General features: G+C 55.6%; 4 protein-coding genes across 4 annotated transcripts; all 4 read right to left on the reverse strand.

Annotated features, from left to right (window-relative positions):
• Positions 1-7,596: 7,596 nt before the first annotated feature.
• On the reverse strand, positions 7,597-9,370 carry LOC126649072 (hemoglobin subunit epsilon). The gene is made up of 3 exons (XM_050332904.1): positions 8,977-9,370; positions 8,645-8,867; positions 7,597-7,736 (listed from the first exon to the last, which is right to left on the reverse strand). Exons 1-3 carry the CDS (start codon positions 9,066-9,068, stop codon positions 7,608-7,610), a joined length of 444 nt encoding a protein of 147 aa, XP_050188861.1. The 5' UTR covers positions 9,069-9,370; the 3' UTR covers positions 7,597-7,607.
• Positions 9,371-12,563: 3,193 nt separating this feature from the next.
• On the reverse strand, positions 12,564-14,112 carry LOC126649061 (hemoglobin subunit beta). Its single transcript, XM_050332894.1, has 3 exons — positions 13,945-14,112; positions 13,623-13,845; positions 12,564-12,777 (listed from the first exon to the last, which is right to left on the reverse strand). Exons 1-3 carry the CDS (start codon positions 14,034-14,036, stop codon positions 12,649-12,651), a joined length of 444 nt encoding a protein of 147 aa, XP_050188851.1. The 5' UTR covers positions 14,037-14,112; the 3' UTR covers positions 12,564-12,648.
• A 1,872-nt stretch (positions 14,113-15,984) lies between these two features.
• Positions 15,985-17,289, reverse strand: LOC126649073 (hemoglobin subunit beta-like). Its single transcript, XM_050332905.1, has 3 exons — positions 17,186-17,289; positions 16,866-17,088; positions 15,985-16,172 (listed from the first exon to the last, which is right to left on the reverse strand). Exons 1-3 carry the CDS (start codon positions 17,275-17,277, stop codon positions 16,044-16,046), a joined length of 444 nt encoding a protein of 147 aa, XP_050188862.1. The 5' UTR covers positions 17,278-17,289; the 3' UTR covers positions 15,985-16,043.
• A 3,403-nt stretch (positions 17,290-20,692) lies between these two features.
• On the reverse strand, positions 20,693-22,559 carry HBE1 (hemoglobin subunit epsilon 1). Its single transcript, XM_050332906.1, has 3 exons — positions 22,145-22,559; positions 21,834-22,056; positions 20,693-20,854 (listed from the first exon to the last, which is right to left on the reverse strand). Exons 1-3 carry the CDS (start codon positions 22,234-22,236, stop codon positions 20,726-20,728), a joined length of 444 nt encoding a protein of 147 aa, XP_050188863.1. The 5' UTR covers positions 22,237-22,559; the 3' UTR covers positions 20,693-20,725.
• Positions 22,560-23,257: the final 698 nt, after the last annotated feature.

Consider the following 23,257-nt stretch of genomic DNA (forward strand, 5'->3'; position numbering starts at 1 on the left):
CCCGAATGCGTTGGACTGGATGATCCTAAAGGTCTCTTCCCACCTGTATAATTCTCTGTGTGTGTGCCTCAAACTGCTCATAGTTTACTCCTGCTGGCAAATTTAACGAGAGGTAACGCTGTAACTGCTGGTTCAGGGAGGAACCTCCCTCCCTGCCCGGAGTGTAAGCAATGGGTTCTTGCAGAAATCACTTGGTTCTCTCCTCTGTTACTGCTGTCCAGGAGGTTTCATCCACTGTGTGATGAAACTTGGCATAAAAACATTCAGTCTGGCTTCTATACCCTGTGGGATGGAGAGTTTATCTGTCCCAGGAGTTAAACTCTTCACTGCTAAAACCCTTTCACTGTTAAAAAAATATCCTCTCATGACTAATTGTTTTCACTGCAAGGCTGAGTAGCTTCAGAAGATCCTCCTGCAGCAGATTTCATTTTATGAAGAGTGTTCCCCAGACTGTGGAATGGTTTTAAAGCCCAGTAAATCTGGCACTTGGGGCCATGGGTTAGTGGTGGGCTTGGCAGTCCTATATTTATGACTGGACTTGATGACTTTAAAGATCTTTTCCAACTTAAATGACCCCCTGATTCCCTGGGAAGGTACTCAGAGGAGAATGGTGGCTGTCCTTGAAGAAGGACATGAGTAGAATTCAATTTTAAGCATTAACAGACCCCTCCAACCCCAGGTGACAAAACTCCAGCACTTTATGGACCAAGCTCTGTTATCAGTGCAAAGTGAGCAACTCTAAGAGAGGGAGAGGAGGTCTCTGGTCTGGCCTGGCATTTCTTGGAGCTCTTGGTCCCCCTGATCAGCCCTGACTGTTGTGGCCACCCAGGATGTCTCTCTGTGAGCTGGACACCAGCGGGGAGCAGGAGGGGGAGCCCCAGGAAGAAAACAAGCTTTTCTGCCCAAGCAAAGCAGGTGTTGGGCTGCAGACAAAATGGGAAATGAATACTTTTTGGCATCATTTCAGTAGAATACTTACATTTTAGCTTAAAGGTTATCCTTTTCCTCCAGATAAAACAGAAGTGGCTTTTCACAGAGCACAGCAAAAAGGTGGGGGAAGGCAAAGGGGGAGAAGGGCAGTTCATCCAAGAGCTGGTGTCAGAGGATCCACCCCATAAATCAGGGCTGCACCACTGTCTGTGGGATGATGCCCACCCACCACCACTCTGGGGGGTAGAATCCCCATTTTCTGCAGGGTCCACAGAAAATGAGCTGCTTTCATTTCCACTAAGAACATGGGAGCTGCCCTCATGGCAATTGTGTATTCACATGGCTCCTTCTGACCCCTGCAAGGATCTCCCAGGAAAGTTTCCCCCTGCCTGATCTCCCTGGTTGAAGCCATAAACCAGCACCACCTCCCAGGCCTGCTCTGACATCACACCTGCTTCCTGGTCCTGTTCAGCTCCTGGTGCAAAGCCAAGGCAGATCCACAGCAGGCTCCCCCTGGGCACTGGGATTCACTCTCAAGGATATGAGAACATGAGACCCACTTTCTCCTTTGAGATTTCTCCTTTGAGATTTCTTCTCCTTTGAGAAAGTGGATCAGCCAAAACCAAGAAGCAGAAGCACCCAGTGAGCCTGGGAGCCCTGGGGAACCCTGTGGAGGGTGATGTGAAGGCACCTTCACCACAGCCCGGAGGGAGAGGCTCAGGCAGCTCCTGTTTGGGTGCAGATATATAAATATCCGTCCAAATATTTAAGGCAAAGTGATCAGTTTTTCTAGGCTGCTTTTCACACGTCGGCTCTCAGATAAATACCAGGTAACTTTGATGGTGTTACTGCAGTTGAAGTGATGATCATTTTTAAAGGGAGGATGCCCGTGTTGTGAGGAGCTTGTTGCCCTCAGACCCTTTTTTCCTGCCAGTGAGGGCTGTGCTCACCATTTCTCTGACCAGGACAGGCACTGGGGTGAGACAATCTGCCTTTGGCAGTGCCAGCTGTGCCCGCTGTGACTGATGGGTCCTGCCCAGCTGAGACGCTGCTGCTGACAGAGCAGGTACCCAGTGATCTGTAAGGAAGGACAACCTTTGTGCCTCAGCCTGGCCAGGTGGGGTAAGTAGGACTGAAATCTTCTCTCCTCAGCTTGCAGAAGGTTCCTGGGCAGCACTGGGAGCTGCCAGAGCTCTCCCCCTCTGGAGAGGGTGGCGTGGTTATTGTTTACTTCATTCATGCTGGAAAACAGCACCCAGGTTTGTACACACAAGAATATCCAAGTCCAAAATCTTCTGCTCTTGGGCTGGCAGGTGTTCACTGCGCTGCTTTTTGGCAGCACCTTTGGCATGCACGGGCTGGTGGGTGTTCCTTGGCTGCAGTGTTGCTGCACTGTGCGGGTTCTCAACTCTGCTCAGCTCAGAGATGCAGAAACCCCCTGGCACAGAGGCCCCTCTCACAGGGCTTTGCTGCCAAGGCTGTTTGTAGGGAGGGAAAAGATCACCAAGCCTGAGATCGATTCACAGAAAGAAAGAAAATAGAGATGCAAAGAATTTAAAATAAATATAGTGGGGGAAAAAAAGGATTATAAAATGAGAATGAGGCTCAGAGCCAGCAGAGCTGATGTGCTCTGCAGCACCTGCACAGGAGGGAGTCGGGAATCTCCTCCCTAAGGCACTGGAATCCACACGAGGTTCTGCAGGTGAGGGAGTCACCAGGCAGTGTCAGAGCCCAGGTCCTGGTTCCTGCAAGGGGTTCCTCCTCTTGCTCTGCTGCTGGGCCACAAGAAGCCTGAGAAAGGCCCAGGGTGGGATCTCTGTATGAGGTACAGGTCTGCTTTCCCCCTCCAGCCAGGATGTCACTCCCAGTGCTGTGGCTCTCGCTGCAGCACAGTCAGATTAAACAGTATTTTAATCCAGTCAGTTAACCAGCTCTCCGTGCACTGGCACAGCAAAACCAGAATCCACCAGCCAGGCAATGTTCCCCTCCATCTCCAGCAGCTTTCTGACTTCTAGGAGCTGTGATTGTCTGTGCTGAGAACTGATCACAAAGGGGAAATTCCCTCTTGCTGTCTCAGCCAAGTCAGAATTCCAGATCCCTGCAGTGACACAAAGCTTTGCTGTGTGTCCTGGTTGCTGTTCTGTGAGTTCCGTGAATTCTCTTGCAGGATGAGCAGGATCTGCTGCGGGATCTGCTGCTGGATCTCTGACACCACAAAGATGCTGCACTAGGAAAGAGAGCAACTGTAGCTTCCTTAGACCTTCTACCTTTCTTCCAACAGGAATCCCGGGAGTGGAAAGTGGGAATGTGTGGCTTGCCATCCCTTTGTGCTGCCTGTACATCATTTCCACCATGGGAAACAGTGCAAGCCTCCTTGGCATCAGAGCTGAGCACAGCCTCCACAAGCCCAGGCTCCTATTGCTGTGCCTGCTGGCCATCCTGGAGCTCAGCGTGTCTGTCCCTGCTCCCCACGTGCTCAGTGTGCTGCTCTTGGGCTCCTGGGAGACCAGGTTTGACACCTGCCTCGCACAGGTGTTCTTCATTCATCACTTCTCCATCCTGGACCCAGGGGTGCTGTGGGCCATGGCCCTCGACCCCCTCCTGGCACCCAGAGCCCCCTGCACACCCTCCTGGCCAGCCCCAGGGTGGGAGCCGTGGGGCTGGTGCTGAGGAGGGGACAGGGGCACTCCTGCAAGTCTGTTGGCAAACCTGGAACCTGCCCGTTCCCCTTCACTTCCCAGGTTATTCGGAACCATTCCAACTGCTGTCACCAGGGCCACAGCCCAGGCTGTTCCCAGTGCCAGGTATTTCAGTTGGTATTATTAGGAGAATACAGAGCAACTGTAATTCTTAGCAGGAATGTTGTTATTGCAGCTACAGCTGCGGGTAGGATTAGGCAATGTGTGCACAAAGCCGGTGCTCGTTTCTCCCCCAGAACTGTCAGCCCAGGGCTCCCAAGCCCCAGCCCACAGGCTCCCCAGGAGAATGCTGTGCTCTGTGGAATACAAATTAAAACACAAAATCAGTGCTTAAAGGGTTCGAGCTTTGAGCACAGAGCAGTGCCTGTGGGACTGTAAGGAAAAAATTAAAGGTGAGTTATAAAATGCCCCTGGAGCCAACGCTAATGATTCTCCTGGCTTGGCCTCTGCTCTTTTCAGGGCCTGGGGTGGCTGATGTGGAAGAAGTTAAACTTTTCCAGCCCTCAGCACTCAAGGAATTCACGCTCCATCTGTCTATGTAAACAGGGAACTTGGCATTGTTTAATTGGGGGCTGAACTCCTGAGAGTGCCCTGAGAAATGGAATTAGTCTATTTTCTACTGCCCCACTTCTCAGACAAAGCTCCAGACATCTGCGCCTCCGCTCAGCACTGCAGCAGCCCAATAATTAGCTTGATAAGTTAAATTAGCAGACAGCTTTCCAGCCTATTGGGATGGCCTTCAAGCATGAAAATGCAGATTGAGTTATTTGAATCTGGGTGTGCAACCCTGGGCAACACATCCTTATCACCATAAATGTGCTTTGGTGGCCCACAAAAGTTAAAATATTGATTTATTCGCTCTGCACATCACCTGCTGTTCCAGCCTGGTAAATATGGGTAAAAATTGGGAAAAGTCCCAACCTGCACCCATGGGACTGCCCGGAGAGTGGGCATCCTGCCCCTCCACAAAGCTGTTCACGTGGCTTGCTGCACAGTGAGGCTGAGGCAGGAATGCTCTTTGACTGCTTTTCCCATCCTGCTTTTCTCTTTGTCCCTGTCAGCCACAAAGCAACGAAGGCACACCTGGACAGGATGAATCCCCACAGCCCAGTGGGTGCTCTGCCCTAGGGGAGGAGTGGGGCTCAGCTCCAGAGGGTGCTCAGCTCCTGAGCCGATGGATGAGCCGGTGACAGCTCAGTCCTGGCTGGGCTGTGCTGCACAGCAGGGTCTCCAGGCTCCCAGGGAGTCACCAGAGGACCTGGATCAGCATCTCCAGGAGTGCTCAGCAAGGTGGGGATCGGTCACAGGTTGGACTCCGTGATCTAGGAGGTCTTTTCCAACCTCAGTGACTCTGGGGTTCTGACAAGAATTACTGTCCCTTCTCTGTGTGCTTGGGAAGATTCAAATCCTCCCACAGCGAAACTTTGTGGAGAGAGGGCTGGGAAAGGGCTGGGGAGAGGGAGGTGCATGGTGCCCTGTCTGCAGAGCCACAGTGGCCTGACCTGGGCAAAGAAGATTGAGGGAGACTCAACAAAATGCTGTCACCAAAATCAAACAGGGTGGTTTGGTCTCTGAGGTCACTCCGTGCCGGGTAGGGAGAACTCCCACACTTCCAGCCAGGTGAGTCTTCGGGATAAGGAAGAGCAGCTCCTCATCAGCTCAGAAATGTGATCCCTGCACAGGCCTGGTCTCTACTGCAGAGGATTTGGGGTGGAAGGGCACCAGCAGAGCAGGGAGGAGGGAAGGGGGAGAACAAGGGAAAGATGAAGCAGATCAGCTCTGACAAGTCACTCTGGGGTTTCCAACCTTCCTTTCTCCAAAGTCACCTCGAAGGGAGGTGAATCAAACATCTCTTAATATCCACATGCCACTTCTGAGGGGGTTTGCAGCAGTGCTGCGGTTGCCATGACATCAGATTGTGCCACTGACACAGGGACTGTGCCAGGGAAATGTTGTGGTCCTGTTCCCAGCCAGCCCTGGCACAAGGGGCTCATGGAAGAGAGCCAGGAGTGCTGGTCCCATCCCTCCAGTCTCACCTGTGGGGTTGCTTTGGCCCAATGGATTAAGCCCATCCTAAGGGCTAGAAAAGGTGAAAGGATCCCCTTTTTTCCACAGGCAGAGAGATTTTCTGTCCAAATATCTCTGTAACATTACACACAGCGTCAAAACCTGCCAGAAACGGTCGCTGCAGGAGCACGGGTTCATTTGGCAACCTGGGAATTTCCACACTGGTTCTTGGAGCAAACAACGTCTTTATTTACTGCTCAAAAGCAGTGAAGCATCTACAACATCAGAACAAGTGCCTCATCAGTCACCCTCACTCCAGCAGGGTGTCAAACGCGGCAGACACGTCCCAGAGGTGGCTGATTTTGTGATGATTGAACTCCAGCCCCACCGGCTCTGGCTCCTGGAACGCTCCATGGTGCTGCCATTCTGGCAGAATTCCCTCGAGAGGTGTAAAGTCACGCCTATAAATACTTGACAAACAACCCCGGAAGGGGCGGCACGGAGTCACTTCAAGAGTATTTTTGGCTTCTGCTGAGAAGTGAACTCGGGATTTTTTCTGCTCCTGTAATTTTGATAAGTGTGGTGATAAGGCCAGATAAAAATAATTATACCTGATAGTCCCCTGATTCTCCTGCTCCTGACTGACATTTGAATAAGAATTCTTTAAAAGGAACTGCAATCAGCACAGATTTGGTTCAGGTCTGGTTTAGAACTGACAAAACTCCTGAATCCATTTGAATTGTATCAGGCAGCCCTGGAATGGAGGGAAGTTCACTCCAGCCAGATGATGGATTATTCTCCTCTCCCACTGCAGCTTCTCTCAAAGCTGGGACAGCATCACAAATGCTTTGATGAATGAGTTGCACACAGTGATGCTTGGAAAATGAAGGGAATGTCCACAACAGCACAGAGTAATAATAAACAGATTTCAGGGATTGCTTCCTGGGGAAATGGGTAGGAAAAGGCACTGGGAAATAGTGTTAAATTATAGAAATCAGAGAATGATTGTGCTCTGTGGTTGTGGTTCCTCATGCACTGGGAGATGTCACCTCTCCTCCTGGAGCCCACCATGGAAATCATGGAATCACAGAATGGTTTGGGTGGGAAGGAACCTTCAACTCATCCAGTCCCACCCCTGCCATGGGCAGGGACACCTTCCACCAGCCCAGGTTGCTCCAAGCCCCATCCAACCTGGCCTTGGACACTTCCAGGGATCCAGGGACAGCCACAGCTTCTCTGGGCAACCTGTGCCAGGGCCTGCCCACCCTCACAGGGAAGGATTCCTTCTCTATATCCCATCTAACCCTGCCCTCTGGCAGTGGGAAGCCATTCCCCTTGTCCTGTCCTCCAGGCCCTTGTCCAAGGTCCCTCTCCAACATCTCCTGAACCTCCCAGGAGTCCGAGTTCAAAGCTTTTCTCCTGGATCAAGTGCTCTCACAGGAGCCGGTGCATCCCCAGCCCTAGAGGTGGGCACGGCAGGCACTGGCTCCCTGTGGGCAGCAGCACCTGGGTAGGGAATTCTGTGCTGGCTTCTCCTTGTCCCACTTCACTGCCGTGCTGGGAGAGCAGATGTGCACAGTGCTCTTGGACGCAGGGTGGGACTGCTCGGGGTGTCCTGCGCAGGGCCGGCTGTTGGACTCCACGATCCCTGCGGGTTCCATCCACTCAGGATACTCCGCGATCCCGTGATTCCCTTTGCGATCCCTCCCTGTCCCCAGGACCCTCCAGCCCGGTTTTTCCCCGAGCCCCTGCACTGGCAGCGATCGCACATGAGGGAGCAGTGCGGAGTTGTGGAAACGCGCTCTGGCGCAGCTCTGGAGAGCGGGAACACCCCCGCGATGGCCCCGCACAGACACACGGACACGCTCAGGTGATGCTGGAGGCGTTTATTTGTGGGTCACGGCCCGAGGGGTCCCGCGGGACACCCGCCCGAGCCCAGGGGTGGTGGCGGCTCCTCCTGTGCCCGGGGGCTCAGTGGTACCTGCGGGCCAGAGCGTGAGCCACGACACCCACCAGCTTCTGCCAGGCGGACTGGCACGCAGGGGTGAAGTCCCTGCCGAAGTGGGAGGCCAGGACGATGACGAGGATGTCTCCGAGGAGCTGGAGGAGGAGGAGGACAGGCAGGGTCAGTGCAGCTGGAAGCGCTGTGCCACAGCCGACCTGGAGCTCAGGATGTCCGTGCTGGACCCACCGCCGCGAAGGCTCCGCTCCCTCTGCTCACGACCGCCCCAACCCCGTGTCCTGCTGTGCCCTTAGCTCCAAACAGCTTTTCCTTGTATTTCTCCTCGGGTTTCCTGCTGCAGATTTCCCCTCCACCCCAGTCCCTCTCCTTCCCGCCCGCCTCCGACACCACCCACAACCCACGGGCTGTTTCCTTGCCCTGACTTCTCCCTGAGGCTGAATTCCCCTCCTAAACGAACTCACACACTGCACACTCCTCCTCCTCTTACTCCCCAGCCCCCTTGAAAACATTAAAGCAATTTGGCCTGAGAACAACTCTAAAAAACCGTGGTTTTTCTTTCTCTTTTTAGGTCTAAATGAAGAGAATGATTCATTTGCATTTGAGAGTGCTGGAGGAGTGGGGAGTGTCCCACCCGCACTCCAGGCAGGACCCTGCTCTGTGGTTCTGCTTATCTTGCTGTAGGACCTTGGATTTCCTGAAATGCTCTGCTGAGCTTCCCTCTGCCTCCTCCTCCTCCTCCTCCTCCAGCCCACGCTGCTTCCCCTGGGGTTGTTCTCCAGCCAGACCTCTTCCAGGTAACCATCTCCCAATACCTTCCCCTCCCCACTGCTGTGCTGGCACTACAGGTGGGGCTTTTTCAGGTGAAGTCCCCCACGCTGTTGCAAACAGCCCTGCACAAGCTGCCACCTCGCCTGGGACACAGGGATTCTGCCCCCACCACCCAGGCAAGTGCCCCTGGACAGGGTTGTTTGAAGCAACAGCAAAAGCTGCCTCTGCCCACACCACACGGCTCAGGGAAGGGGCTGGGACAGCAAACACGGCTCACCCTGAAGTTCTCGGGGTCCACGTGCAGTTTCTCACAGTGCAGCTCTGACAGCTTGGAGTAGGTGCCCTTGATGTTGTCGAGGTTCTTCACAGCCTCCCCGAAGGAGGTGAGCACCTTCTTGCCGTGGGCACGGACCCTGGGGTTGCCAGCGATGGCCGTGGGGCTGGACAGGTTCCCGAAGTTAGAGAAGAACCTCTGGGTCCAGGGGTAGACGATCAGCAGCCTGGGGAGAGATGGAGGGACACAAGCAGACACACGTTAACGCTCCCGAATGCAGCTGCCTCAGTTTCCCTGGCAGGTGCAGCGGGGCAGGTTCCCGGAGCTGGACGTACCTGGCCAGGGCCTCGGCCCCACATTCCTCCACGTTGACCTTGCCCCAGACGCTGCTGATGAGCTGCTTCTCCTCGGCTGACCAGTGCACCATGGTGGCGGCTTTGCTGGGCTGCAGGAGGGCACAGAGCCTGGAGCTGAGCCCAGACCCCGCCGGGCCTTTTATCCCTGCCCGCAGCCCCTCCCCGGCCGGCCCCGAGGGGCCATTGCATGGGGGGTCCCCTCCAGTGGGAGGGGGAGCACGAGGGGGTGGCCAGGGCGTGGCACACCAGGAAGGGGCCTCTGAGGGAAGGGTTATCCTGAGCTCCAGATTTGTCCCTTCCCCTCCGTGAGGGCAGCTCTCCTCTCACCTTCCAGCGCAGGCCCCGCTCTGGAGAAGGGGCTGCAGGAGCCCTGGGGGATGGTCCATGAGCACTGAACATGGGCTGGGCTCAGGGGGGGTGAGCTTTGTGCCTCAGCTCTCCCAAACACCGGGCTCTGCCTTCCCTCAGTGAAATGAGGAATGTCCAGGCCAAAATCCAGCCTGTGGCACAGCGATCCCCAGGGGTTTGTCCCCAGCAGACTGTGCAGGTCCTGCCTTGTCCCAGGACTCCCTGCATCCCCAGGAGCTGTGGCAGTGCTGGAGCTGTTCAGAAGATGCTCAGGCTCTGCAGCCAAAATCTGCATTAGCCCCATTTTCCTCCTTCTGTAACAGAACTTGATTTATTTGTGCCTTTTGGAGCAGGAGGAATCATCGTTGCACTTCAGGCTCCAGCTTGAGCTGGGCTTCCATGAGCCTCGTTGGTCCCTTCCAGCTCAGGATATTCTCTGGTAGAATCACAGGCTGGTTTGGGTTGGAGGGACATTAAGGGTTGTCTTGTTCCACCCTCCTGTCGTGGGAAGTTCACCCAGGTGTTCTCCCTCAGATGTTAAAGGAGCAGCCCAATGCAGTGCTGCTGCATGGGGAGCAAGGACCAAACAGGACCATCCTGCTCATCCCAATTCTGCTTCCAGCCACACACAAAGGGTAGGTGAAACAGGTTTGTCACTGCAGGCCCTGCTGTGGGGCTCAGCTGAGGGATGTCCAGCCTGGGGGGAGCCCAGAGTGTTCCCCCTCAGAACCTGCCAAATTCCACAATCCGCCCCCATCCAGCCAGGCTGGGCACCCAGGAGGAGACATTTGGGCTCTCCTGAGCACACTGGGATGATGCATCCAAGCCAGGAGCAATGCCCTGGGGAGCTCTCCTCTTTTGTTTCCTGCATAAACCCCAAGAATCACCACCCCTGCTGAAAGCACAGGGGCTTTGATGCTGATCCCAAGGCACCCAGAGCAATCTGCAGTTTTCCTGTTGTTTTCCACAGGATTTGGACTGGGCCAGGGAAGAGCTGGGGACAGGTGAGGGGATGGCTGGGTGGCCAGGCTGCAGCAGAGCTGCAGGGCTGCCCAAGCTGCTCTCCAGACACCAGCCCTTGCCTTCCTCCACAGACCATCTCCTGCTAAGTGTCTTCTGGACTGAAAATATGGCAGGAAAATCAATTCAAAGAAAGAAAATACCGAGGGACCTTTCCAGCCTGACAACATCTCTTTCCCTCTCTAGTTGTAGCCTTTTTTTAATGGAATAGGGATGAATAATCTTCATTAGATTTGTGTATGTCTGCCTTTTCTCCAGAAAACCCAGTGTGGGGGCTGGAGCACAATGACAAATCAAGTCAAGCCCAGCCCAGCCACAGTCAGGGAGAAGAGAACAGGCAGGGAAAATGCTACCAGGCACCAGTGCTCCCCCTCCTGCACCCCCTTATCAGCCCTGCCAGGACCTGGGTGCTGCCAGCACTGCTCCAGGCATCCCCCAGGGGTGCTGGCACCCACGGGGACGTTCTGACATCCTGAAATGGGAGCAGGGAAAGCAGCACGGGCAGAGGACATCCCACAGGATCTGTGTGCTGGGGGACAGGGATTCAGGAGTCATCCCCCAGGCAGGGATGGGGAGGAGAGTGAAGCCGTGGGCAGCACCAGTGGGACTGTTCCTGTCCTGTCATGCCCCTTCTCCCTGCTCCCAGGAAGGGGGACCCCAAAAGGAACACCAGGAGCTCCAGCCCAGCCCTGTCCTGCTGGGCTGATCTTTAGGGTTTGACCTGAGAGGTCTGTTTGGCTCATAGGGTCATGGAATCATGGAGAAGTTTGGGATGGAAGGGACCCTAAAGCCCATCCAGTGCCATGGACACCTTCCACCAGCCCAGGTTGCTCCAAGCCCCATCCAACCTGGCCTTGGACACTTCCAGGGATCCAGGGGCAGCCACAGCTGCTCTGGGCAACCTGTGCCAGGGCCTGCCCACCCTCCCAGGGAAGGATTCCTTCCCTATATCCCATCTCTCCCTGCCCTCTGGCAGTGGGCAGCCATTTCCCCTTGTCCTGACCCTCCATCCCTTGTCCAAAGTCCCTCTCCAGCTCTCTAGTCTTTGCTACCCCCACATACCTCACTTACAGCAGAACTACTTATGCCAATAATTCAGTCATTCCCTCCTGAAGTCTATGAACAATCATATTCATACAAAACTATTAATATCTATCATGAAACCTATGAAAAATCATTAAGAACGGGGGGGTTCTGGTGCTGCTGTGCCTGCCCAGCCTCCCTGCAGGGAGAAAAACCCTTTGGGACTCACTGCAATTTGTCTTCTCACCTTCTCAGTGTCTGCCTTGACAGCAGGAACAAAAAGCCTCTTCCTTTGGCAGACGTGTGTGAGAAAGGGCATTTATGGGTCACTGAGGGTTTTTAACACCCTCCTGTGGGTCAAGGCAGAGTGGAGTGCCCAGAAACGTGGCTGAAGCAGGATTAGGCCACAGTGCAGAGATCCTGGGGTAAAATAGCTTTACTCAATGTTTCCCCTTAGAAATTGAGCAGGTCCCTTCAGTTCCCCACCACTTTTGCTGCATCACCCTTCAGATGGTGCTTCCCGTGCCAAGAACGAGCTCTGCCCAAACGAGTCCTGCTCTGCAGACACCCAAACCCACCCAACACTGCGTGTGCAGAGCACTGATCGATCCCTGCACCCAGAAAATGATGAAGTCTCTGCTCTTGGCAGGATCGGAACCCCCCAAATTGCAGCGTGGGCGGCGCAGGGTGGGAGGGAAGTGAATAAACAAAGTCTGGACAGGCCTTGATAGCAAAATGTTTATCTCAAACCTGCCCCCACCCAGCTGGCTGCTGGGCCAGTGTGACTCAGCTGATTTTGGGTGGGTTTGATGCCAGGGATGAGCCAGGGTAGATTAAAGTCTTCAATTTGTTTATCCTCCTCCCCCAAAAATATGAATCCTCCCAATTCCCCTTGTCTGGGAGAGACAGGCAGGTTTCACAGTGAAATTCTGAGTAGTTCCTCGGTGCAAACTCCCCAGTGTGTGACCACGGGGGTGGCAGGGCTGGATCGACCCAGTATCCCAAAAGTACAATTTCCAGAGGCAAATCCCACACAAACCACCCAGCTCACACACGACAGAGGCAGGGGGGATTTTCTGGGACCCTGCTCCCACTGACACCCCAGCCTGCCTGTGTCCCGTGTCCCCCAGTGCCCCCCCAGCCCTCCAGCCCCTCAGGGACACTCAGACTCCGTGGAGGCTTCACAGGATGAGCTTTATTTGGCTGTTGGAAGCGGCAGCGGGTTCAGGACACGAGGCTGCCGGGGCTTTCCCGAGCTCTTTAGTGGTATTTGCGGGCCAGGGCGTGGGCCACCACACGCACCAGCTTCTGCCAGGCAGCCTGGCACTCGGGAGTGAAATCCTTGCCGAAGTGGGCGGCCAGGACGATGATCAGGATGTCACCCAGGAGCTGGGGGGACAAGAGCACACTCAGGTCAGCAATGCCCCACACGAGCACTCACATGACACCCAGGGAAGCCTCCAGGAAATTTGTAGCCTTGAAAACCTCCCTGAAGTCCTTTTTAAGATGCACCTTGAACCTGGTCTCTGCTCTTAAACCTCCAAAGGTTCAGGTTCTGATACCCTCTGGGAAGAGTAACTGAAAATTCTCCAGAAATTTTGTTGATTAAATTTTTCTTTCTCCCTTTTGGCTCCATTTGGGAGTTTGTCCCAAGTAGAAGACCCAGCTGAGCTCCCAGTGTGGCAGGGAGGTGGCACTGGGCACCTCGGAGCACCCTGGCACGAAAAACGAGCTCATGCTGACATGGGGGGATCTCTGCCAGTCCTGGGAAGACATGTTGGGCTTAATTCCCCACTGGGGGACTCTGAGCTGCACAAACACAGGAGCCAAAGCTCTCTCTCCCTCTAGATCTTCTTTTGCTTTTGACATCCAGCTCTCCTCACTCATCTTTCCCTTCTCCTCCAGGCCAACCTTCACTCTTGCTCCTTCGCTTTCCCCTTGGCTCAAACCTCTTCCTGTTTAACAACTGTTTCTCTTTGCTCTCCCCATCCCTTCCTGCACCGAAACCACCTCCACAACCCCTTCCCGTCCCCCATGCACCCTCCCCTGCACCCTCTCACCAGGCAGCAGGTTGGTCCCTTCCCTCTGTCCCTCTGCCTCTCCCCCTCGCTCCAAACACCAGCCCCGTTCCTCCTGCAGCACCACATCTGGGGTAAATCCCTGCCAGGGTGGGGATGGGGTTAGGGGGGACGCCGCGCTGGGGGGACGGAGCCCCCGCTCGGGGCAGGGCTCACCCTGAAGTTCTCGGGGTCCACGTGCAGCTTGTCACAGTGCAGCTCGGACAGCTGGGCGAAGGTGTTCTTGATGCTGTCCAGGTTCTTGACGGCGTCCCCGAAGGAGGTGAGCACCTTCTTGCCGTGGGCACGCACCATGGGGTTACCCAGGATGGCGGTGGCGCCAGACAGGTTCCCAAAGGAAGCGAAGAACCTCTGGGTCCAGGGGTAGACGATCAGCAGCCTGGGGAGAGACACAAGCAGACACAGGTCAGGTAATGCTCCTGTGGTCAGGGTGGTCTCTGTCCGGGTGCAGCGGGGCAGTTCCCAGAGCTGGACCTACCTGGCCAGGGCCTCGGCACCGCAGTCGGCGACATTGACCTTGCCCCAGAGGCCGGTGATGAGCTGCTTCTCTTCAGCTGTCCACTGCACCATGGCGTCGGCTGGAGGGCTGCGTGTGGCAGGGCTGGAGAAGGCTCTGGCTCCCGAGGGATCGCACGCTGGCCAGCGGCTTTGCCAGCCCTGCCTTTATACTCTGTGCTGGGCCCCTCCTCCTGCCCGTGCACCCCTTCATTGGCTGCGCCCCCGGGGGGGCCCCGCGGCCCTGGCACCCCGAGGGAGGGGACCCGACATCAGGGTGGGGCCCCAGGGCAAGGTGCCCAGATCCAGTGCTGGGCCGGGCGTCCCCTCCATCCCTGATTCCCAGCCCCGCTGCAGGGTGTCATTATCTCCATGCCAAGCCCAGGCCTGGCACCGTGCCAGCCCCACAGCAGCCCCCAGGGACGGTGTCTGCAGGGCTCGGTGCCCCTCAGACCGTGCAAACCCCCGAGGCAGAAGGTTTAGACTTGGGGCTTTTGGGTTCTCCCTCTGAATGCACCAGTTCCTCTCTCTCCTCTTCTTGTAGGACGTCAAGCTTTGGGTTCTCGCTGTTCTTTCCCATCAACTCTTGAAGAGTTTGATGATTTAGGGTGACACTACAAAAACCATGGCACAGCCTTGCAGCCAAGAGAGGGTTCCTGTCTCAAAGAGCCTGTTGGCCAAGGTCAGCAGGGCTGGAAGGGACATGTTATAACTCAGGGCACACCAACTGCCTGCAGGGTGTTGGCTCACAGGACCCCAGGAGAGGTGGGAAGACTGAGTATACTGGGATCTCACAGAATCCCAGGATCACCGAGGCTGGAAAAACCCTCCCAGCCCACGGAGTCCACTCTGTGCCCAATGCCCCCTTGTTCCCCAGCCCAGGGCACTGAGTGCCACGACCTTCCTTGGACACCTCCAGGGGTGGGGACTCCACCACCTCCCTGGGCAGCCCCTGCTCGTGCCCCTGGGCAGCCTGAGCACCCTTCCCGTGAAGAAAAAACATCTGCACAGATGTGCAGCAGGAGATAGTGCATTGCCCAGGGATTTGGCAGCCTGAGGAGCAGTGGCGCTGCCGAGAGGTGGGAGAGGCAGCCGGATCTCCTGGGGTTGCACATCTGCTCCTGCTGCCAGCTGGGGATGGCAGGGTGGGATGCTGATGCTGGGCACAGGGATGGAGCTCGTGGGGTGCAGGAATGCCCCGGTGGGGTCTGGATGGCCATGGAGAAAAGTGTTTGCATGGGTATGAGCTGCTGTTGTGTCTAATGAGTGCCCCAGTCCTCCTCTGACTGCTCAACACAAGAGGGGTCAAAGGACCCTGGGGATGACACAGTGCCCCAGCCCTCCACACTCAGCAGGGCAGTGTTTCATGGAATCCCAAACTGGTTTAGGTTGGGAATGACCTTAAAGCCCATCCAGTGCCACCCCTGCCATGGGCAGGGACACCTTCCACCAGCCCAGGTTGCTCCAAGCCCCATCCAACCTGGCCTTGATAGTTGTGTTTATTACGTTCTACCTTTACTAGTATGAGAATGACAATGATTTAGGCAAAAAAACCTCCACAAAACAAAAACAAACCCAAACAAAAATAGCTAAACAACAACAAAAAAACAACCAACCAACCAAACAAACAACCCCCCACATTTTTCATTACATGAAGGAAGTTACAAATGATGCACCCAATCTCCCTGTCCTTTCTCCCACTGCACATTTTTGTACAGTTTTGTTTCACTTACTCTGCGAAAGGCTTAAAAAATTAAACCAAAAAATGTTACCCCATGTCTCCAAAAACCACCAGAGTGTTTCTCTGCATTTTGTGGTGTTTATTTGGGTTTTGTCCTGAATGTTCCCCTGGATTCTCCATGTTAGACAAGTCTCACTTGCGTGAATGAGACCATGGCTCATGTTGCCCCATGTGTGTGATCTTCCCTTATCCCTTCCCCAGCCTCTGTGTGGCCCCTTCCCTATTCCCACAGAGAGCCAGACACCTCCTCGTGGCTGAGCAGTTGGTGTTTATTTGGCAATGAGAGATTTTTCCAGGAGGACTCCCCAGGAGTGTCTCCAGGCAGGAGTGCTGGGGGGAGCTCAGTGGTACTCGTGGGCCAGGGCGTGGGCCACCACCCTCACCATCTTCTGCCAGGCAGCCTGGCAGGCAGGGGTGAAGTCCTTCCCGAAGGTGGAGGCCAGGACGATGATGAGGATGTCACCTAGGAGCTGGCAGGGCAGGGAGGAGAAGCTGTCAGCCAGGTGCTGCCCTCCCCCCACACTGTCACAGCACCCAGGTGTCCGTGTGGGGACAGCAGTTATTGGGGAACTCATCACAGATCCCAGCCCCGTGGCACAGATTGTGTCTCTGGCACAGACCAGGATCCCTGGGTGTGGTGGATCCTCCACAAACACCTTCCCTTGCCTGCTATGCAGTGTCCTCCCCCTGCTTCCACTGGGTTTAACCCTTCCTTTTCCACCCCTGCCCACCCTGGCTTTCCCTGGGCTCAGATCCCTCCTGCTGAAATGGCTGTGTTAGTTTTCCCTCCTGGTTTAACCTCTCCATCACAGGCAAGCTCAGCTCTTCCCTCCCTTCCTTCCTTGTCTCAGCTTCTTCCCTTCTGCTCTCTGGCTGCTCCAGGATGTTTTTTCCCACCAGGATGTGTTTGACTCTGCTTGTTCCCACCACTGTCCCCTGCTTGGGTCCCTCCCCTCACACATCTCATCTCTGTAACTTGTCTCTGTTCTCCCCAAATATGACTGTTCCTCCCCTTCCATCACCCCTGCCCTCTGCAGACTCCCAGGCTGGGGCAGTCTCAGGGTTTCTCCCGAGGTCTCACTGACTGTCAGACCCCTCCAGGACCCCGCTCCAGAGACCAGACCCCTGTGCTCAGCCGAGGCTGGAGCCCGAGCACGGCTCACCCTGAAGTTCTCGGGGTCCACATGCAGTTTGTCACAGTGGAGTTTGCTCAGCTGAGCAAAACATTTCTTGATGTTGTCGAGGTTCTTGACGGCGTCCCCGAAGGAGGTGAGCACCTTCTTGCCGTGGGCACGCACCATGGGGTTGCCAATGACGGCCGTGGGGCTGGACAGGTTCCCGAAGGAAGCGAAGAACCTCTGGGTCCAGGGGTAGACGATCAGCAGCCTGGGGAGAGACACAAACGGTCACACATCAATGTTCCTGTGATAGGAGTGGTTCCTCTCTCCAGGTGCCTCTGGGCAGTTCCCAGAGCTGGACCTACCTGGCCAGGGCCTCAGCACCGCACTCGGCGACATTGACCTTGCTCCAGGTGCTGGTGATGAGCTGCTTCTCCTCAGCTGTCCAGTTCACCATGGTGCCGAGCAGAGGGGCTGCCTAGGGCTTTCCTGACAGTGAGAGGAGGTGGTACCAGAGGCTGCCCCCAGCATTTTTATACAGGCTCAGCCTAATCTCAGTTCTGGAGCCACTGGTCGGGGCTGGGGAGGGAGCGGGGCTGCACAAGGAAAGATAGCGCTTTTGGATGCTGTCCAAGAGGAAAAGGGGCCCTTTCCCCCTCTGTCTTGGAGTGGACAAGCATCACCTCCCCCCATGCTCAGCCCCGAGCACACTGGAGCTGCCCCAGCCCAGCCGAGGGTTCCGGAGTGGCAGAGCCGCAGATTCCACCAGGAATCCCTGTCCCTACTGGGCTTTGCACAAGGGATCAGGGAATCACACACTGCTTCCTGTGGAGAGAGACCTCAAAGCTCATCCAGTTCTATCCCCTGCCATGGGCAGGGACACCTTCCACCAGTCCAGGTTGCTCCAAGCCCCGTCCAACCTGGCCTGGGACACTCCCAGGGATCCAGGGGCATCCACAGCTCCTCTGGGCAGCCGGACATCTCCAGCAGTTGCATTGGTGCCACAGGGCAGCTGACAGGAGGAATAAACACGTGTTTAAACTGCCTGCAAAAGACTTCCAAGGTCTTGTAAGTTTGAAGATCAGTGAGCCATGGGGACTGGGCCGGCCCAGAGGCTGTTTCAGCAGTGGGGCAGTGGTTGGTAACGAGCTCCCAGCCAGGCAGACACTGCCCCAAAGGTGCCCCCGAGGATGGCAGGGGGAGCCTGGCCAGGACAGCAGGAACATTTGCTCTGAGCAGCTCTGGGTACTTGAGACCTGGCAAAACCCAGACAGTCCCAGCCCTGGGCTCAGCCTGGGGCTTCTCCAGGGGATGCATCTGCCTCATCCACTTTTATAAGAAAGAGTTAATTCTATTTTAAAATCACCTTCTTTATGGCTGGGAGGCAGCAGCCTGGCTGGCAGGTTTTGGGAGCTGGAGCTCCCAGCACAGAGGTTGTCTGCTGAGAGAGCAGTCTGGGGACACAGGGTGGGAGAGGAAATGGTCATCACAAGGTGCTGAGCAGGGGCAAATCCTGTAGCTTTGTTCCTGTTTGCAGAATCAAAATGAGATCTCCTCTCCTCCAGTGCACCCCCAGCAATAGCTGGCAGCTTGTCTCCAGAAAGAAAAGCAGGGGTTCTGTAGCTGTCTGCCTGGCATGGATTTCACTGTGCTCAGGACTCTGACCCCAAGCACCCTCACAGCCAGCTGTTTCCTTTGGTGTGGGGGGAAGAGCTCCTAAGTCATAGAATCTCAGAATCATGGAATCCTAGGATCATGGAATGGCTTGTGTTGGAAGGGATCTGCAATATCACCTCACTCCAGCCCCTTGCCATTGGCAGGGAACCTTCCACTAGACCAGGTTGCTCAAGTCATGTTTGATGTCTTAGCCACACACTTGCCTTCTTCCATGGGCAGAAACCTTCCTTTTAGAGACAAACCATTCCAATCATGTCCAAAGGCAGCTCCAGTGATGGCCTTTCTGCACAAGCAGAGTTAATTGTCCCTGATTGCAGCAGGAGTGTCCCACGCCAAGCTTTACAGAGCGCTTATCAGCAGCTGTGGCATCTGTGCCCAGGCTCTGGAGCCAGGCCAGCCCCCACTCCCCTCTGCAACGTGCAGTGTCTGGTGTCCAGAGCCAGCAGGTTTCAAGGCTGTCTTTGTTCCCACTCCAAGATCCCAGAATAGTTTGGATGGGAAGGGACATTGAAGCCCATCCAGTGCCACCCCTGCCATGGGCAGGGACACCTTCCACCAGCACAGGCTGCTTCAAGCCCCATCCAACCTGGCCTTGGACACTCCCAGGGATCCAGGGACAGCCACAGTACCCAGTGCTCTCCTCTGCTCCCCACTTTGGGGTTGGGTGGGTGGTTGGTGGTTGGAACTTTGCTCTCTCACACCGGAGAGGGACAACTCTTACTGGGAAAGTGGGGCCCTCTGGCTCTGGGACACCAGCACCTCACCCTCGCCTTGTATCCCCAATCCAGGCCAGCAGGAGCATCCTGGTGCTGGCCAGGGAGCAGGACACGCCCCACAGAGATGTGTCCATGGGGAAGGAGCACAGGATGGTGAAGGAGTTCACAGGCACCGGGACAAGCACACACTTCTGATGTCCACAGCCACTGCACATGTGGGGGCTGGTTTGGGACCATGCTGGGAACACCCTGGCAGCTCTGGGAGTGCTGCTGGGTGCATCTACCATCATTCTGTGTGTGTGGTGGCAAATTCCCGAGGGTTTGGACTGGAACAAGGTGTTGAGACAGGTCTCACCTCCTGGAATCACACTGAAATGCCCATTGCTGGCTGGAAGGAGAGGCCATGCTGCAGGGAAGCTGGATGCAGTTTTGGGGGTCTTTTTCTATTTCTTTTCCCCCAACCCAGAATGTTCTTGGTGCTGCCAGAGAGCCTGGACCCTTTGCCTGCCCAGCTGTGTAGGATCTTAAGTTCCCTGCTTTATCAAGAGAAAGACAGAAAATGTATTCCTAAATCATGCAAAACAAGGGTTTTATCATCCTGAGACACCAACTTGTCTCTTCTTGTTGCTTTTTTAAATTATTCCTGAAAAAGCACTGCTGAAGCTGAGGTGCTTACATGGAATCTTCCCATTCCAGTGAAAAAATTAAGCCATTAAGCCAAAATGAGTAAAAAAGGCTCTGATCCGTCCTGCCTGAAAGCTGCCCTCACCCCTCATCCCATCCCCTGGGGATCAGGCAGATGTTTCAGACACTGAATTCTGATCAAAATGCACAAAGTAATGGGGGTGTTTTCAGTACTGGTGCAGAAAATGCCTTTGATCAACTTATTAAAAATACATTGGTACCAAAGTATGGATGGGCAAATTTCTGCCTACCCAGTGAACTTCTACACATTTAAATCCTTGTGTGGGGCCAAACCTTGGCCTAATCAGTGAATCTCTGCACATTTATATCCTTGCAGGCATCACAGGCAGAAAAGTTTAGGGCCAGAGGCGTCCCTGCTTGCCCTGCACTTGGCCTTCTGCAGAGAACAGGGCTAAATCCCCCCTCCCCAGGGATTTCAGCAAGCTCAGGGGGACTGGCTGGGCTGGGACTGGGTGGGCTGGGCTTTGCCCATGGCTGATTTTCAGACCAGTATCCCCTGATGTCCCGTTGGAGCTCTGTATGTGAGGAGCACCCCAGCATCACTTTGTGTGTGGAGGTCTGGGACCAGCAGGGAAGGGCAGCAGCAGCTGATGCCTGAGAGAGCCCAGAGGGCTGGGGGGAGCAGCCTGGCTCCCTCTGCCCAGCCTGGCTGGTGTGTGCTACTCCATCAGCCCAGAGCCCACCACCCCCTTTTCCTGCCCCTCCCTTCCTCCCACCCTGCAGGCAGCCACAGAGACACAGAACACAGAGAATTCCAGGAAATGTGGGGTTTATTGCCTGTCACAGACGCAGCTGCATCCCGAGGGTTCAGTGGTACTTGTGGGCCAGGGCGTGGGCCACCACACCCACCAGCTTCTGCCAGGTGGCCTGGCACGAGGGGGTGAAGTCCTTGCCGAAGTGGGCGGCCAGGACGATGATCAGGATGTCACCCAGGAGCTGCAGAGGGGAGGGAAGGAGGGACACCAGGTCAGCAGGGTGCTGACAGCCCGTGGTCCTGCACAGCAGCCCAGCACCAGGGGCTGGAGGCACCCTGCTCTGGGGTCAGAATGCTCTGTGCAGGACAATAGCCCTGTGCTGGCCACAGGCACCCTTATCCACCTGCTTCCTCTCACACCTGCATTTTCCAGCCTCTGGATTTTATTTCCAGATATTTTGTCTTTTTTTTTTTTTTTTTCCTGCTGTGAAACCCCACACACCTGCTGGAGCAGAGGGTCAGTGCGAGGTCCACCTGCTACATCCCCAATGCCAGGCTTGGACAGAGGCTGAAGCAGAGGCCACCAGCCCCATCCAGCCCTCCCGGTCCCTTCCAGCCTGATCTGTTCCTTCTCCTCACCCTCAGCGAGGGTGCCTATGCCCTGACCTCTGGCTTCACTCCTCTCCTTCCCCCCGCTCCTCTGCTGATCCTGTCCCCCCACTCAGACCTCTCCTCTCTCTCCAATCCCAGTCTCCATCTCTTCCCATCAGTGTCCAGCCCCAGACCATCCCACACTTGCTTTTCCCTCTCCTCCCATGCCTGCCAGCCTTGGAAATGGGGAGATGAAATGATCCCCAACAAAGTAGTCCCTATCCGTGGGGCCAGGAGGTGCCAGGGGGCCTTCCTCCATACTCTCCACCCTCAGCCCCACTCAGCCTCCCAACATCCTTCTCCCTTTATCAAGCCATGCCTGCACGAGCCTCCAGGCTTTCAGAGCATCTCCCTATGTTTGTCCCTAAATTTGTCCTCACAGCCTGGAACCTGGTATTTCCCCGCATTATCAAATGCCAAACCTTCCTCACTCCCCCAGTTCCCACCCCAGCCAACCTCTTCCTGTTTGGTAAATAAAATACAAGTTATTTATGCCTGTTTGAAACTCCCCAAGCGCTGAGATGCTCTGAGGAAGGAGAGACAGAGGGTCAAGCCCCAAGCACAGCTCACCCTGAAGTTCTCGGGGTCCACGTGCAGTTTGTCACAGTGCAGCTCTGACAGCTTGGAGTAGGTTGCCTTGAGGTTCTCCAGGTTCTTGATGGCCTCCCCGAAGGAGGTGAGCACCTTCTTGCCGTGGGCACGGACCTTGGGGTTGCCAATGATGGCCGTGGGGCTGGACAGGTTCCCAAAGTTGTCAAAGAACCTCTGGGTCCAGGGGTAGACGATCAGCAGCCTGGGGAGAGACACAAGCAGACACACGGGCACATTACCACTCCCGTGAGCGGAGGGGTTTCTCTCCAGGTTCCCGGAGCTGGACGTACCTGGCCAGGGCCTCGGCCCCACATTCCTCCACGTTGACCTTGCCCCAGACGCTGCTGATGAGCTGCTTCTCCTCGGCTGACCAGTGCACCATGGTGGCGGCTTTGCTGGGCTGCAGGAGGGCACAGAGCCTGGAGCTGAGCCCAGACCCCGCCGGGCCTTTTATCCCTGCCCGCAGCCCCTCCCCGGCCGGCCCCGAGGGGCCATTGCATGGGGGGGTCCCGGGGGCCGGGCTGGCCGGGCAGGGGTCAGTCTGCAGCGAGGTGTGGCCGTCAGGGAAGAGCCCTGTGAGTCGCTTAACGGGCCTGCTCAGGACACAGGACCTTATCTCCTTCTGCTTCACCCCTGGCTGCCTGCTGACCACAGGCTGGACATGCCACCCCCTCCCCACAGCAGGCACGGACCCACAGGGAGGTGCTTTAAAATCATGGAATGCTTTGGGTTGAGCAGGGACAATAAAACCCACCCAGTGCCACCCCTTCCATGGGCAGGGACATCTTCCACCAGCCCAGGTTGCTCCAAGTCCTGTCCAGCCTGGCCTTGGACACTTCCAGGGATGGTGTTAGTGAAGCAGAAGTCACCTCCTCAGCTCCAGGTTTCCAGGAATACCTGTGCAGGATGTCAGGGCAGGCTGGGGGTGGGAACAGGCTCCTCTGCTCTTTCCATGTGTGTCCAGTTTTAACCCTTCACTGGCCTCTCTGCTGGGAATTAAAAGTCTTCCATGAAGCAGGACCTGTCATGTCACAGCCAGACCAGCAACACCCATTTCCACTAGGTCCAGGTCTGTCCAAAGGCTTTGGATTGACTCTGGGTGTCACAGGTGTTCTCCTGGTTTCCAGGCTTCAGGTGAAGCTGTGCTTCCCTGCTCAGAAAGCAAAGCTGGGATGAGTGAGGTGTGGGACATCCAGACAAAACCATGGACTCTGGAAGTGTCCAAGGCCAGGTTGGACAGGGCTTGGAGCAACCTGGTCTAGTGGAAGGTGTCCCTGCCCATGGCAGGGGATTGGAGTAGGATGATCTTCATGGTACCTTCCAACCCAAACCATTCCATGATTCTATGATTTTATTCAAACTTTGGGAGTGTCTGTGGGGAGTTTAGGTTTCCAGTTTTAGAT

Source organism: Myiozetetes cayanensis, unplaced genomic scaffold, assembly GCF_022539395.1.
Source record: "Myiozetetes cayanensis isolate MyiCay16 unplaced genomic scaffold, myiCay2020 scf5-8, whole genome shotgun sequence".
NCBI classification, from domain to species: domain Eukaryota; kingdom Metazoa; phylum Chordata; class Aves; order Passeriformes; family Tyrannidae; genus Myiozetetes; species Myiozetetes cayanensis.